Here is a 13,707-nt window from a genome sequence, read left to right as displayed (position 1 = left end):
CTGCCACTTCTCGTGGCGTGTGCCACGGCAACCCCTGCAGCTCTGTTCCAACACGGCGGTGCCAAACCAGCCCTCATTCCTACTTTCTCTTCCACTCCACTGAACCATGTCCTTATTATCACACAGCTACTCAGACGTCACAGACAATCGCACACATGTACGGACACACACACACACACACACACACACACACAAACTTAAACACACTCCAATTATCCCACAGACACATCATGTTAACAATGAGACATTAATAGCACACGCGTGAGCAACCCCGTTTACTCGCTCTTTCTCTTTCTATGTCACACACACACACACATGTCTGTGCCATTACATCTACTCATATTAATGCACTGGCTGATTGTGGGCCATTTTCACTTTCGATGAGAGAGGACAAGAGAGAAGGGCTTTATTATCCAACCCATAATTATTTCACTTTCAGCCAAATTAGGTGAACCTCAAGCCAGTCCTTCTCGATATCCCGCTGTACAGTGACTTCACTTTGCTGTCACCAATTACAGAGGCCTCTAAACCAGTTCAGAAAGTTTCATCTCAAATGTCTCATCTCTGCAGATCCGTTTTGAAAAGCCTTTATTCCATCCATTCTCGACAGCGAGATCCTTGCATACTCAATACGTGAGTTGTGTCAGTTTTTATTCCCAGCTAGCTGAAAATCTTTCTCTGTGCCATGGTCGGTGACTCAGCCCGCAAGTGCAAAAGTTTGTGCGCGTGCACCACCAGCGCATAGACTGCATGTATGTATGCAGCTTGAGTTGTGTGTGCAGAAGTATGTGTGTGTGTTTGCCAAGACCCAAAGCCTGCAGAGCACCAGTGACCTGATATGTAGGGCGAGACCGAAACGCTGGGATGACAGCTTAGAGCCCGCCCCCACTAACTCTGACTGACAGCCCCGTAACCTCGGCTGCCTCCCGCGACAATAGTTTGGTCTTGCAACCACTTTAACGTCTGTCATTCCAAGCTCAATATAACAACTATTTCTGGGGCAAAGTTCTATAAAAGCATCTTAACAGGACTGGAGGACAAGACAAAACCAGATGAAGTGGAATGAGAAGAAAGAACTGCTTTTAGGGTGATATACTGAGACGCTGACAGGCTGTTTATTCCTTAAAGCGACTCAAAATCTGCAAAAGTCTTCCTTTACCCCAGGTGCGTGTACAGGGTCAACATACACATGGCTGTACATGCATCACTACAAGCTTTTTCAGTCTTTTCAGTCCTACAGCCAATGCAATGTGACCAATGCAGCACTTAAGCAATCACATCCCGCTGCTTCCATCTCCCACTTATGTGGGACAAATCCCTCCTAATCTACGGATAAGGTACAACAGCCACATGTCTCAGTGGATTTCAACAAAATCAGGTCAAAAGGGTGCAGACACTAAAAAGAACATTATTGTACACAAAGTGTGCACAGAGCCACAGTCTATCTTCCCACCATTTGATGTAAAGGAAGCAAAAGGCCAAGTTTAAGGATTAAAGCAACCACAAATCCAAAGGAAAGGGAAAGTGGTGATATCAAGAAGAACTGTAGCTTTAGTTACAGGTCTGGAAGTCAGGAAATAGATCAAAATGAAATATTGTTTCTTTTTGTAAAATATGATCAGTAGATGTTGTATAAGAGACTGACTGGCATCGTAGCCCCAATCTCTTTCTGAGAATGAATCATTTAATAGGAAGTCAGGAAAGGGCGCATGAGGTAGCGGGTTACATTTAGGCTAAAAGGGATCTCTTCTGTTCAGCCTCCAGGACATTTTCTGGGCTGCAACATCAAGAAAATCAGAGTCAGTTCTCATTTGTGGCTGAAAGGAAGAGAATCAGATATGTGCACGCAAACAGGAACCTGCATGTCACATTAAACCACTCATAAATATCTATGTAGTCTGAGCATCATCTAAATCTCTGCATCATGTATTTGGAAAGGCATTTTTGATTGTGCCATATGGCTGCAACATACAGAGCTCAGTCAGAGCTTCCCCTGGGCTCAGTCAGTTTGGGAGGGAGAAAAGGGAAAAGTCTGTGAAGTGAAAATTTCACATTTTTAATGAGCATGCAAAGGATTGTGGGACTGGGGAGGTTTTTTTATGTAAATCCATAGAGATATACTATACGAGAGAGAGGAATGTTGCAGAAAAATATGAGAATGGACGTGAAAATGAAGTGCAGCTGAGACACCAGAAAAATGCAGGAAATGTGTGAAAAAAGCAGTATAAATCGGGAGAATGTTAATTCCAGAGGTTAAAGAGAGAGTTGAGCTGCATTTAAACAACTCTCTCTCCCCAGCTCAGCTGTGGAGCTGACACACTGACACTTGGCTGCCTATTGACATGGTAAATTGAAGGCCCATTTGAGCAGCCCTGTGACAGCCAGCCTTCGTAGACCCTGTCAGAGCTGTATATTCACAGGACACTATTACAACACACATCAGGGGGACACAGCAGGAGAGGAGAGGAGGGACAGAGAGAGACAGTGGAATGTTCACAAAGAAGTATGCAGCAGGAAGCGTGCCGTATGGAGGTAGGACGATTTTAAGAACGTGTGAAGTATAGGCAGGAGGAGCGGAGAGAAAGGGAACGGCTAAAAGGCTGATAAGAGGGGAAAACAGGAAGCAAAATTGATTTCTATTTTTGGAATAGGTATGACCGATGGGTGGAATGAGTCCCAAACATGTTCAATTTCAAAGTCACACACACATAAACAGTTTTGTATATGCATACAAACTAAAGCTGCAGATCATGCTTCCAGATTGCAAGCGGCAATGTAATTGCTTTTGCAGTGGATGAACGTGACTTGTGCTCCTGAGTGCGCGAGGATGTCTGCCTTGTTACGTCTTTCGCTGCAGCCATTAGCCATTTGGTTTAATGGGCAATCCGAACCACAGGCTCCACTGACCCCCGGCACTTGGTAGGAGGAGCAGGCCAACCTATTAACAACGAGTGAAAAGCTCCAAGCTTACCCTATCACACGAGGCCACACTTAATTAGACTGTTTGTTCAGCAGACTCTAATGGGAAGGATAGCGAGCGGGGGAAAAGGTTGACTGCTCTCCTTGAAACTGCGGGCTGAAAGACATCTGGCCAAGGACAAGACGGAGGACGCCAGGATATTAATGTAACACGGCCCTATCATGTTTGGCGCCATCTCATTTTCTTAGCACAGATGATAATGATTGGGAGAAACAATGTACAATATTCATGAATTGTGAATTGACTCATTATGATTCCACAAACAAAATTATTGCCTGAACTAAAAGTACACAAATAATTTATCTGAAAGGTGACTGATTTATTGATTAAGTTGAGAGAGCATGTGCGGGACGGAGAAATGAAACAAGAAGGAGAGGGAGTAAGAGTTAATTTGTATTAAGTCAGTAAGTAACAACAGTGTGGTACATGTGGGACACAACCCCTGTATGAAATTATACCTAATTAGTGCAATCCTTCAGAAAAATTACATCTCTCTTTTTCATCCGTCCCTGCACCCTTTCAGCCCTTCTCCCTTGATCCCTCTCCCTGCACAGAAGGCTAATTAAAGGAGAGAAATTGGATATGGGCCTGTGCGCACTCTAATTCAGGGAGAGGAAGGAGGGAGGAGGGGGAGAAGTCGGACCCGGGACAAGGGCAGTGGATCAGAACGGTGAAGCCTTGTCATTTCTGGAGGTATTAAAGGGATGGCAAGGTTAGCAGTGAGGGCAGACTGGATAAGACAGTTGAAGTGTGACGCCTCAGAACAGAATCCAACGTCTGCCACACTCCGGTCCTGTTAATCCACTGCTGATTTATACCGAAGCGGACTCTCCTCTTTTACCACTTCATCTCTGAAAGGCCTGCAGGACCAGAGCGTAAATGTTTATCTACTGATTCATCCTCTGTCCGCACGTGCCGGTTCAGAGGTCAAAACAGTTGTCGGTCTGAGAGGACGGCGCAACAAATCCATTAGATCAATAACTTATTGAAAATGTCCTCCATCAGCACCAACTGTCGAATGGATGTCTGAGTTTGAATGAAATTGATTATTGTGTTACTAGTGAGCTGTCTTAAGTGGCCTCATCCTGAGATTCCAGATTACCACATGGGTTCCTTTACAGATAAGTACTGTTTTGTAGGAGCATAATTGTGGTCCTATTTTCATTATTTCCATTTGGCCAAATGTAATAACCTCGTGCTCAGCAATTTAACTGATGAGATCTGGGAAATGCATCAGAAGGGGAAAATTTTACACATTAAAGGCTGTCTGCAGGGCTTTGGGAGTACTGCCGCAACTGCCTCAAGTGACGTCACTTGAGGCTGCCTGAAGTGACGTCACTTGAGGCAGTGTCGGTTGGGGCTGGAGACTAAAAGTTTGAAGAGGAAAAAAATCTAGGAATGTGGAATAAGAGAGAAGTGAGCTAGAGCCACAAGGCTACATTAGCCGCTACTAGCATAGCACACATGAATCTCCAGCTGAAGTGTTGGCGGTGGAGTTGCATTGCATGTAAAGTTGGTGCCATCCCTTGACAAGAAAGAGTGGAACGAACGGAGGCAATATCATTCATTCATATCATTATCATATCAATAACAAATAAATTATTGTTATTTTACTTTTGCACATTTGCACTTAATCGGAAACAAATGGTGCTAAAGGTGCAACAAACTCTCAGTTTAGCCAAACATTTGGAAGAGAAAACAGAGACAAATTGTGAAATTATCATAGTTTGCAGACTGATTTCCTTTGTCAGCTCTAACCTACTGAACTTTGTGTAGTTATAATTTCCTTTGCAAGTTGTAATAAAAATTAGATCCTCTAAGATGTCACTCAACTGAGGGAACTATTTATGATTATACAGATTATACAAAGACATTCCTGTCTGTCTCCTCCCTCTGTCCATTTTGTCTTTTCTCCTCTTCCTGTGAGTCTAAAAGTCAGCTCAGGCCAGGTGCAGCTGCAGAGCTGTGGTGGATCAGAGAGCTGATGATGGATGACAGGAGGACGTGCGTCCATGTGTGTGTTCAAGAGGATTCTCCATGCATTATATTCAGTGACACACTTACTGCTGTGAGGAGGTAGGGGATGATGATGGATGGGGGAAAGAGGTTAACAGCTTGCATGCTCTCTCACACGCAAACACGCACATAAGATCGCTGCATAATCCCACCGTGCCGCTGCGACCAAGAGGGTTAACACACTATTACTGTATTACTTTACGACAGAGGCCAGAAACACATTTGGCTCCAACACCAATGGCACCAAATGGCAGCGGTCTCCAGCAGGTGACGTAACGCATGCCAGAAAAACAACAAAGGGTGTATTTGTCTGTGTAAAGCTAACAACCCGCACTCCCGCCCTCCCCCATCGTCCCACCCACTGAGGTGCTGGCTCCCCTTCTTCTTCTTCATCTGCATGTTCACACACACAAACATAATCACACGCACACACACACGGACCAAAACACATGCACATGCACACAGACTGGAACCCTGTGGCATAGCAGGAGCACCCCACTGGAGAGGGGCAATTATTTCACAGTTGACTGAGCACGCGACTGTGTGGCCCGATCTGAAGAAAGGGTGCATTTGTGTGCTGTGGGGGTTTTTGAGGAATGAGTTAACAACAGTCGAGCGGGTTGGCAGTTTCTTGGCTTAACCCAGCGAAAATGATCTTTTGGTTGACAGTGAGGATGTAATTATTTCTAAATATCAAGACAGGATAGCTGGTGGAAGACTATAAGCAAGATATTCATCATATATTCCCCTCTACTGCCGTTAATACTTTTCTTAGAAGAAGCATCAGTGATTTTCATTGAATCTTGAATCAGTTGAATCTTCTTTTATTGGGAGACGTGTACTTCCACATTTCCCCACATGTTCGCCCCCTTCCTACTCACACGTCCATCACGCAGGCAAAGAATAGACACCGACTATCCACCCACTTGCTCAGAGAGACATGGGGGGGGGGGGGGTGTAAATAAATAGGTTGTTTTTGGATTCGGATCCAGCTGCGTGTTTGTCTCCCTGTAGGCCTGTCAGGTTGATGGTGAGCACATATGTCTAGCAGTATACGGATGGATGGAAGCCGCCCTGGAATTTCCTGCACCAGCCCGAATCTTTGGATATCCTGCATGCTGAGCTTGGCCAGTCCTGCCTCTTGGAGCGGACACACACACACACTCGGATGCCCTCATGTCTATTCTTGATGTGAACAGGGGCTGGACCATGCTGCTCTCTTTCTCTCTCTTCCTGCTCTGAAAAAAAAAAAAAAAACCTTCTGGATGTTGTGCACTGGACAATAGAGTGGCCCAGTAGCATCATTTGTATGGCTGCTTATCTCAGATATGACAATACAGCCAGATGTCCTGGGCGATTTAAGCAAGCGTCTGATGAATTTTATCCACTCTGAATAGCCAAACATGGAGGAAACATAATTATATAGCGTGACTCGTTTTGCAGCAGGCAGCAAGAGGGAAAATGTAATTTTCTCAGCTATTTACATGAAGATGAGACAAAAAATGTCTATTATACCATTTAAAATGCAGATCAGCCCTTGTAATTGATAGTGTTACAGGCCTGTAGAAGGCAGCCCCCCTAACAATGAAACTGCAACCTCCTGACAAATGAAAATCAATGCGAACACCACCAATCAACTCAGCTATTATACTGTGCATACTGTGCATACCCACATACAACATCACAGTTAACAGACTGGGGTCCAGGATGTCCCACAGTGCAATGCGGAGAGGTTTGATGTTCATGTCTCTGCACGAGGATGAAATGAAGGATTTATGTCTATTTTTCTTTGCTTTTTTTTTATGATTACATTCCCAGCAACCGTTGACAGTTATCCAGTTCTACAAAACATTTTGAAAAGTTGGAAATCTCAGACAAGATCAAATAAGACTCCGTGCCCACACATGCATCTGTGCACGAGGACTGTTAATAAATCTTGGTGGACCCTGGTCCTAAGTCAAGCCTTGTACAGTGTCATTAAAGAGCACTGCAGTCTTTTTGAGCCAACACTCTTTAAAGTTTAAGTGGTACAGCACACTGTCAGGGTGGCGTCAACGCCCGGGGCACTGAGTAAATTAATGATGCTTAAGTAAACTATGGATTAATTATAGATAGCCCAATGTGTCACTCAGCATATATGCATATCTGAGTGTCCTACCTGCAGCCATGCTAATGAAGAGCTAACCTGCCTCGGTGGACAGAGGACAGATGGAAAACACACTCGACACTGCACACATGCTCTCACACGCATTACTGCCCTTGAGCTAAGAGTGACTCTGATTTGGCTTCACTTAAGTTTGTTAGTCTGGATCAAACACCAGCCAGCCGAGTAGAGGAAAGAGAGAGCTGCACAACAACAACAACAACAACAACAACAACAACAACAACAACACAAACAATCCAAAAATCCATGAAGCTTTTTATGCACACTATATTAATGGATAATCAGCTTCGTCCCTGAAGCTGGGGAACTGGGTAAGATTTCTTTTAAGATGAGGCTTCATGAATGTGACCTAATCTCTCTTAATTATGTTAATATCCTAAATTGTTTCAGTTATTTTGCTACACCAAAAAAAACTATACCAAAATTTTTCCGTTTCCAGCTACTCAAATGCGATGATTTGCCACTTTCTTCTGTTTTGTATTGTAATGAAATGAAAATCTCTGGGGTTTGTGCTGTTGATCAGACAAAGCGAGCAATTTGAAGACATGATCGTTTTTTTGACGGGCAGTTCTCACTATTGTCTGACACTTAATAGACCAAATATGAATCAAATAGTTGGGAAAGTAGTCGTCAGATTAATTGGTCAATAATCACCGCACTTGCGGCCCAAACACAAACACACAAAAGAGAAAAACAGATTTTCCAAGTGTACACGGCAAAAAGCGATGCCCCTTTTTTCATAGTGAATTTGTATTTATATAGGAAGAGTCCCATTTTTTCAGTTTTCAGTTGAGCTTTTTTAGTTTTTAAGGTTGGATGATGGTTGAGTTATGTTTTTTTTTTGTACATTCCTGTAAAAAAAAAAAAAACAAAAACACTCCTTGGTGAAGTCATGAGGCTCCACTCTACTTGTTTTCATACATATAAGAAGGACATGATAGATATGTTTGAATATAAGGCACATCTGTCAACAGCATTTTGTCTCCTTTATCAGTCAAACAAAAGAGTGAGGAACAAAGAAGGCTGCCTCATTGTTGTGTTCCTGAGCTGGACTCTGCCGGTCCTCTATCCAGGTGAGGCAAGTGCTGGCCCACGAACACAATATCAAGCACAAACAGACCATTAGAAACACCTCACTTCTTCTCCCAGCATGGTAAAGAACTTGTGGGCTCCTGCACCACAATGAATATTAAAATATTCCACCACGTTGCATCATTAAAACGCTGATCTGTAGATTCTTTTCAGCTCTGCTTTGTGACTGCATTCATAAGTTGCAGAGTCGATTAAGTCAAAATTGAAGTTCCCCTGACAGAAAAGAAACTGTGTCCCAACAGCATCCTGTCAGACACAACTTCATCCTGCTCAGGATCATAGAGATCCAGCAGGTCAATCCAAAATCAAGCAAATTACAAATACAGCCTCCATGTAGCTACATTTACTAGAGCTTTAGTAACGCTTTAGCTGGACCACAATCCCTCTTGTAATGCGTTTTTTTTCTAGCAGTGTTATAAGCACGTGTCCCTGTGGTGAGATTGCATGAATACTGCTGAGGTCTGATGTGAGATGGAAAATCTCAAAGTACTGTCAGGTCACTGTGAACTCATTATGAATATGCGGAGCTTATTACAGTGAGCGCTCTTACCGTCCACAGCCATAGTCGGTCTCAGCGTGTATCTCTCCGTGGTGTCAACAGGACTCTCCCATTCTCCTGCTGCCAGATGGATAAAACGCACTGATGCTGAGGATGAAGAGCGCCTCTTGCCCTCTCTAACCTACTGTGTGAGCATGGAGGCAGCGCTCGCTGTAGTCGCTCTGAGGGGATGGAGAAACCTGGATCACACTCTCCCTCTCTTTCGGTTCACGGCCATTTGTTGTCCGGGACGCCGGGACCAGCCCGATATGAAGCGGCTCCTTGCGAATCTCCGCCCCCCTCTCCGTACCTGACCGCCGGCCGGGAGACAAAAGGTCATAACGCCCCGACACCAGCTGTTAACTGGATTCAGACTGGATACTGCTCTCTCTCTCTCTCTCTCTCTCTCTCTCTCTCTCTCTCTCTCTCTCTCTCTCCCACACACACACACACACACACACAAACACGCACACACACACACACACACACACACACACAAACAGGCGCATACTCACACCCTATATATATATATATATATATATATATATATATATATATATATATATATATATATATATATATATATATATAGTGAGAGAGAGAGAGAGAGAGAGAGAGAGATTTTGGTGTCAACCGAACAATCAGTATGTAAAACACAAACACACACACCATGCAGGCATCAAGCTGCCTCAGGTGTGTGTTGAAGAACTTGTCGCGTCCATTCTGTGGGTGTGGCTGCAAACAGAAGGGCTGCACATTTCCAAGCCAGACACAAACAAATATGCACCCTGTAAGATGACACTGTGCACACAATCTGACCACAATATCAAGGTTATATTAAATGTCAAGAGTTAGAAAGAGTCATACAAAATCACTAGAAAAGCAATCAAAATCTGTAACATATGTACGTAACTAGAAATATAAACATAAGATCAAAATGAAATTATTACATTTGTCAATCTCAAGATTCAAGAATCAAGATTGCCTTTATTGTCATTGAGCATAAGATGTCAATGAAATTTGCATTGCAACGCCTGTGTTAGAAACAAGATAATAAGACAGATAGTAAAATAAAATAAAGGTAATAGAATAAAATAAACTAACATGCAGTAAAAAATATGCAGTAGTAAAAATATGTGTACTCCTCATATGTTTGTCCTCTGTGACTCCTGGTTGTGATAAAATTTTGGGAAATGCAGCCTGTGGTGAGAACAATGTTGATCAGGGCAAAGAGCACAACCCTCCAAGTTTCCCAGAACATTTCAGTGTAGCAGAGATCTTCTGAAATACTTGCCTTTGAGCCTGACTGAAAGTAAAACACACAAAGTAGTCCCCTGGGCGCCCCTCCATGAGGTCTGCCTTTATTGTATAGTGGCAGCGATGAAAAGTGCACTGTGTGTACTATGTCATTTTATTTTTGTGGGTTGCAAACTCGCAGACACGAACCATCGTCTTGCATTCGCCACTACTTCTCTATGCAAACAAGCTAAATCAAAAGTGAGCCCCCATCTCAGACTAACATAAACAAACCTGCGCGCATTCATGAATACAGCAAATAAGCCAGCCGGCAAGCTGACAATATGGATCAGCTATGCTTTGCAGCTCTTTGTGTTTACTTTCAGTCAGACTCAGTGCTTAGATGAGTTCTGTTGAAGCTGTAGGAGACTTGTACTACTTGACCCAAAAGTTTCTAATTTCTCAACTCGAGTTTTGCATTGCACTTCCATAAAGTTGGAGGTCTCACAAGAGGCAGATTTAAAAAAGGGAAAAGAATGGCGACTGTTGAAGCAGCTGAGGTTGAGATATCCTGGCTTTTAGCCCCTCGTAGAGTCAAGCTTCAAAAACTCTGGATCCTACAATTTGAAAGTATTGTCTCAAGAAGAACAACAGCATCGGCCGTTTCAGCAAGTGGCCCAAAACAACATATATGTTTACGCTCAAGTGATAAAGCCATCTGGTGGTCGTAATTATGACCAGAGAAAAGGAAGAAGTCGAAGTAGTCATTTTAACCCAAAGTACGATCTTTCCCTAAGCCTAACCACGTCGTTTCAGAGCCCAAACCCTATATCACATCATGAAACTGATTTATTTTTCAACAGTAAGTTGTAGGCACAGATAAAGTGACATTGTCCTGCTGATCTGGTTGTGCTCATGTGGTGTTCAAGATCTCAGAGGGCTCGTTTAATCTGGAGGATTTATTGTATAACTCCCAAAATGCAACTAAATAACGTCTTTCATTAGACCTTTCCTGCCTGGCGATAATTATTATTATCACCTTGTCTTTTAAGCTCCGCACCCTCAGTATGTAATGCTGGCTTCCTGTCAACAGTCTGACATCTCATCTGGATGGATCACACAAACACTTCTGTTGTCCCTTGTGAAACCAAAAGAACGTTGACTTATCTGAACTTACCTGACATATTTATTTTACATTTGTAAAATAAGTAAACTTATTTTAACCCAAACCACAATCTTTTTTTCAAACCTAACCAAGTAGCTTTGGTGCCTAAACCTATAAGCAAACAGCAATCTGTAAACCACTTGCTTTTTATTGTTACTATGACGATGAGGGTCACAATACTATGACGATGAATGATGAATGATTTTGGCCTGTCCTGCACATCCAAAACTAATAATGTGGACAGTGATAAATGCCACGTGACATCTTCTTAAAAGTGATAAGTGGTATCACGCCATCCCCAGGAGAGCATCGTCCCAGAAGACATCATACAGCTGTTTTCATTTGCTGAATTGTACTCTCCAAGACTAATACACTGATTTCTTCTGTGCAAAATTGGCGGAGTGCCCCTTTAAGGTGTCGAGCTACGTTGAATCAGTAGGAAAGTCAAGAGCATGTGTGGGCTGCCATCTACGCAAACACACGGTCTTTGCACGAACCAAGAAACAGAAACAAGGAAGAGATCCGCTGGATGCTTGCCGAGAAGCCTGGAAACAGCCGTCCCCCTGGTAGACACCCACGTCAGCTGCTATTTGCCCGTCAAACAGGCGAGCTTCACTTCAAAGCGGAGAATTTGGGAGCAAGTTGTGAGCACGTCTTTGTCAATGTAATCTCACAACATACTCGGCTAATTGATTCTGCTGGCATTCAGATGTATGCACGCCGCTCGGTGCTGGCGCTTTTTTGAACAGAGGAAAGATATGTCCCTAAAAGACTTCAAGACAGTCCATCAGTCTGCGTAGGAAGACGAGGGCCCTCCCTAAAGCCCGGCACTGGATCATCAAAGGGTGTACGACGAGGAACAAAGGACTAGCTGGTCCATCGGGGCTTCACGAGAACACATGCTGACTGGGAGTGAAAGCAAACACACTCACTCTTTCATACACAAGAATACGTTTGCACTCACACAGATTTATACCTCTTACTCAAACAGACACCCATGGACATAGACACACACAGAGACACACGCACACTTGCACGTGCTCGCTTATACTCTCAGAGACTCAGCTTAATTTAGAAGTGCGCTACTGTGTGCCTGTGAGGACATTTTGTCTTGTAAAAAATTGAGTTAAAGCTTGTATCTTTAATTCAGAGGACGGTCAGCGCAGTGAATAATGAATAGGCCAGGGCCTGCAGAGATCAAGGGGTGAGACTCGCTCCTTTGGTTGTCAGGTGGCAGAGACGCAGCATCTAAAACATGAGCAGCTCCTGCGGATAGAAATGTGTGTACAGTGGCACGGCACAGATAAACATGACTGAAAAGACGCTCAAGGGAATGGAAAAATGTTATTGTTTATATTCATTCTTTACTCTGTGGGTATTCATTTTTTTTACCCTGTTGTCAGGTGTTTCTGCTGAGAGTTCGGTGAAATTGTCTCGGTGACAAGCAGCTGTGGAAGGGGAGAGTAACGGTCTCTCCATACGGCCTATACATTATAACCTGTAAGTAACAGATGATGCCATTAAACTTTTATTGTCACTGTTAATACTGTCACACATGGCCTGTCCTCCTCGTGCCAAGAGGCCTTTGTTCTGTCGCAGTGACAGTGCAACACACACAGAAAAATGCGTAGCTGTTTTATATTTTGGTATAACAACTGTAATACAAAAACAGTATGTTTGCACTGCAAACAGCCAGATTGTGGCCGAGAATATGATGAAAAAGCAGTGTGAAAGAGCTCTCTCTCCCTCACAAGCACTTCCCCAAGAGACATAGAGAAGCCATTGATACTGGAGTGTGGCGTCAGCCTTGCCAAAGCTGGTGTCATGGTGAATGGCTGTCCCTGAGCCGGCGGTTAGAAATAACGGTGCCAAATAGGACAGAAACATGGGAAGAAAAGAGCAGTTGAGGAAAGACGCTGGTCTTTCCTCAACTGCTCTTCCAACCTTGGGTGCATCTAAATGCTTAGACACAGAAAAGATTCAAAGAGGTTGGATTTCAATAGAACATAAGCGTTCTCTTCTGCCTGTACTTAATCTGATCTGAAAGAGAGAGGCTCTTTCAGGTGAAAGCGAAAGCAATCTAATGAATTCCCACAGGAAGCTATTTGCTCCACTGAGATGAGTGCAGATGATAGAGAGGAATCCACTTTATAGTGTTAAGTTGTGGCCCTGAGCTGTTTTCCGAATCAGAGACCTGGGGGAGATTTCCGTAATTCCCGGCGCATATTGTAGAGAGGTTTCCTTTGAAAAAGCCGTGTCCTCTCTCTGGACTTATTCAGCGTGTGGAGCAAAAGATGACAGAACCTATTTGAGAGATATATTCCCTTTGCCACTCCCTGATCATCACATCTCGTCTCCTGCTCTGCACCCTGTGTGTGTGTGTGTGTGTGTGTGCAACTTTGCATTGCATTTCTGGTTTTTCTGTGTGTGTGCGTGTGTATGTATGCACATATGTGCAGGGAGGAAGGGATGGGAAAGGAAGGCGATTCTCATTCCACTCACTCTCTGATGGTGAC

The 13,707-nt window shown here is 43.6% G+C and overlaps 1 protein-coding gene across 1 annotated transcript in view; it reads right to left on the bottom strand.

Annotated features, from left to right (window-relative positions):
- Positions 1-8,876, bottom strand: part of samd10b (sterile alpha motif domain containing 10b) — a 44,541-nt gene extending 35,665 nt beyond the window's left edge. Inside the window, exon 1 of the mRNA XM_041946601.1 lies at positions 8,803-8,876. Coding sequence (XP_041802535.1) covers positions 8,803-8,815 — 13 coding nt within the window. The 5' untranslated portion in view covers positions 8,816-8,876. The remainder of the gene's footprint in view (positions 1-8,802) is intronic.
- Between the last annotated feature and the right edge of the window lie 4,831 nt (positions 8,877-13,707).

The sequence above is a fragment of the Chelmon rostratus genome, chromosome 10 (assembly GCF_017976325.1).
Source record: "Chelmon rostratus isolate fCheRos1 chromosome 10, fCheRos1.pri, whole genome shotgun sequence".
NCBI lineage: Eukaryota > Metazoa > Chordata > Actinopteri > Chaetodontiformes > Chaetodontidae > Chelmon > Chelmon rostratus.
Note: the sequence above shows the minus strand (reverse complement) of the source record. Positions and strands in the feature narration are given on the sequence as shown.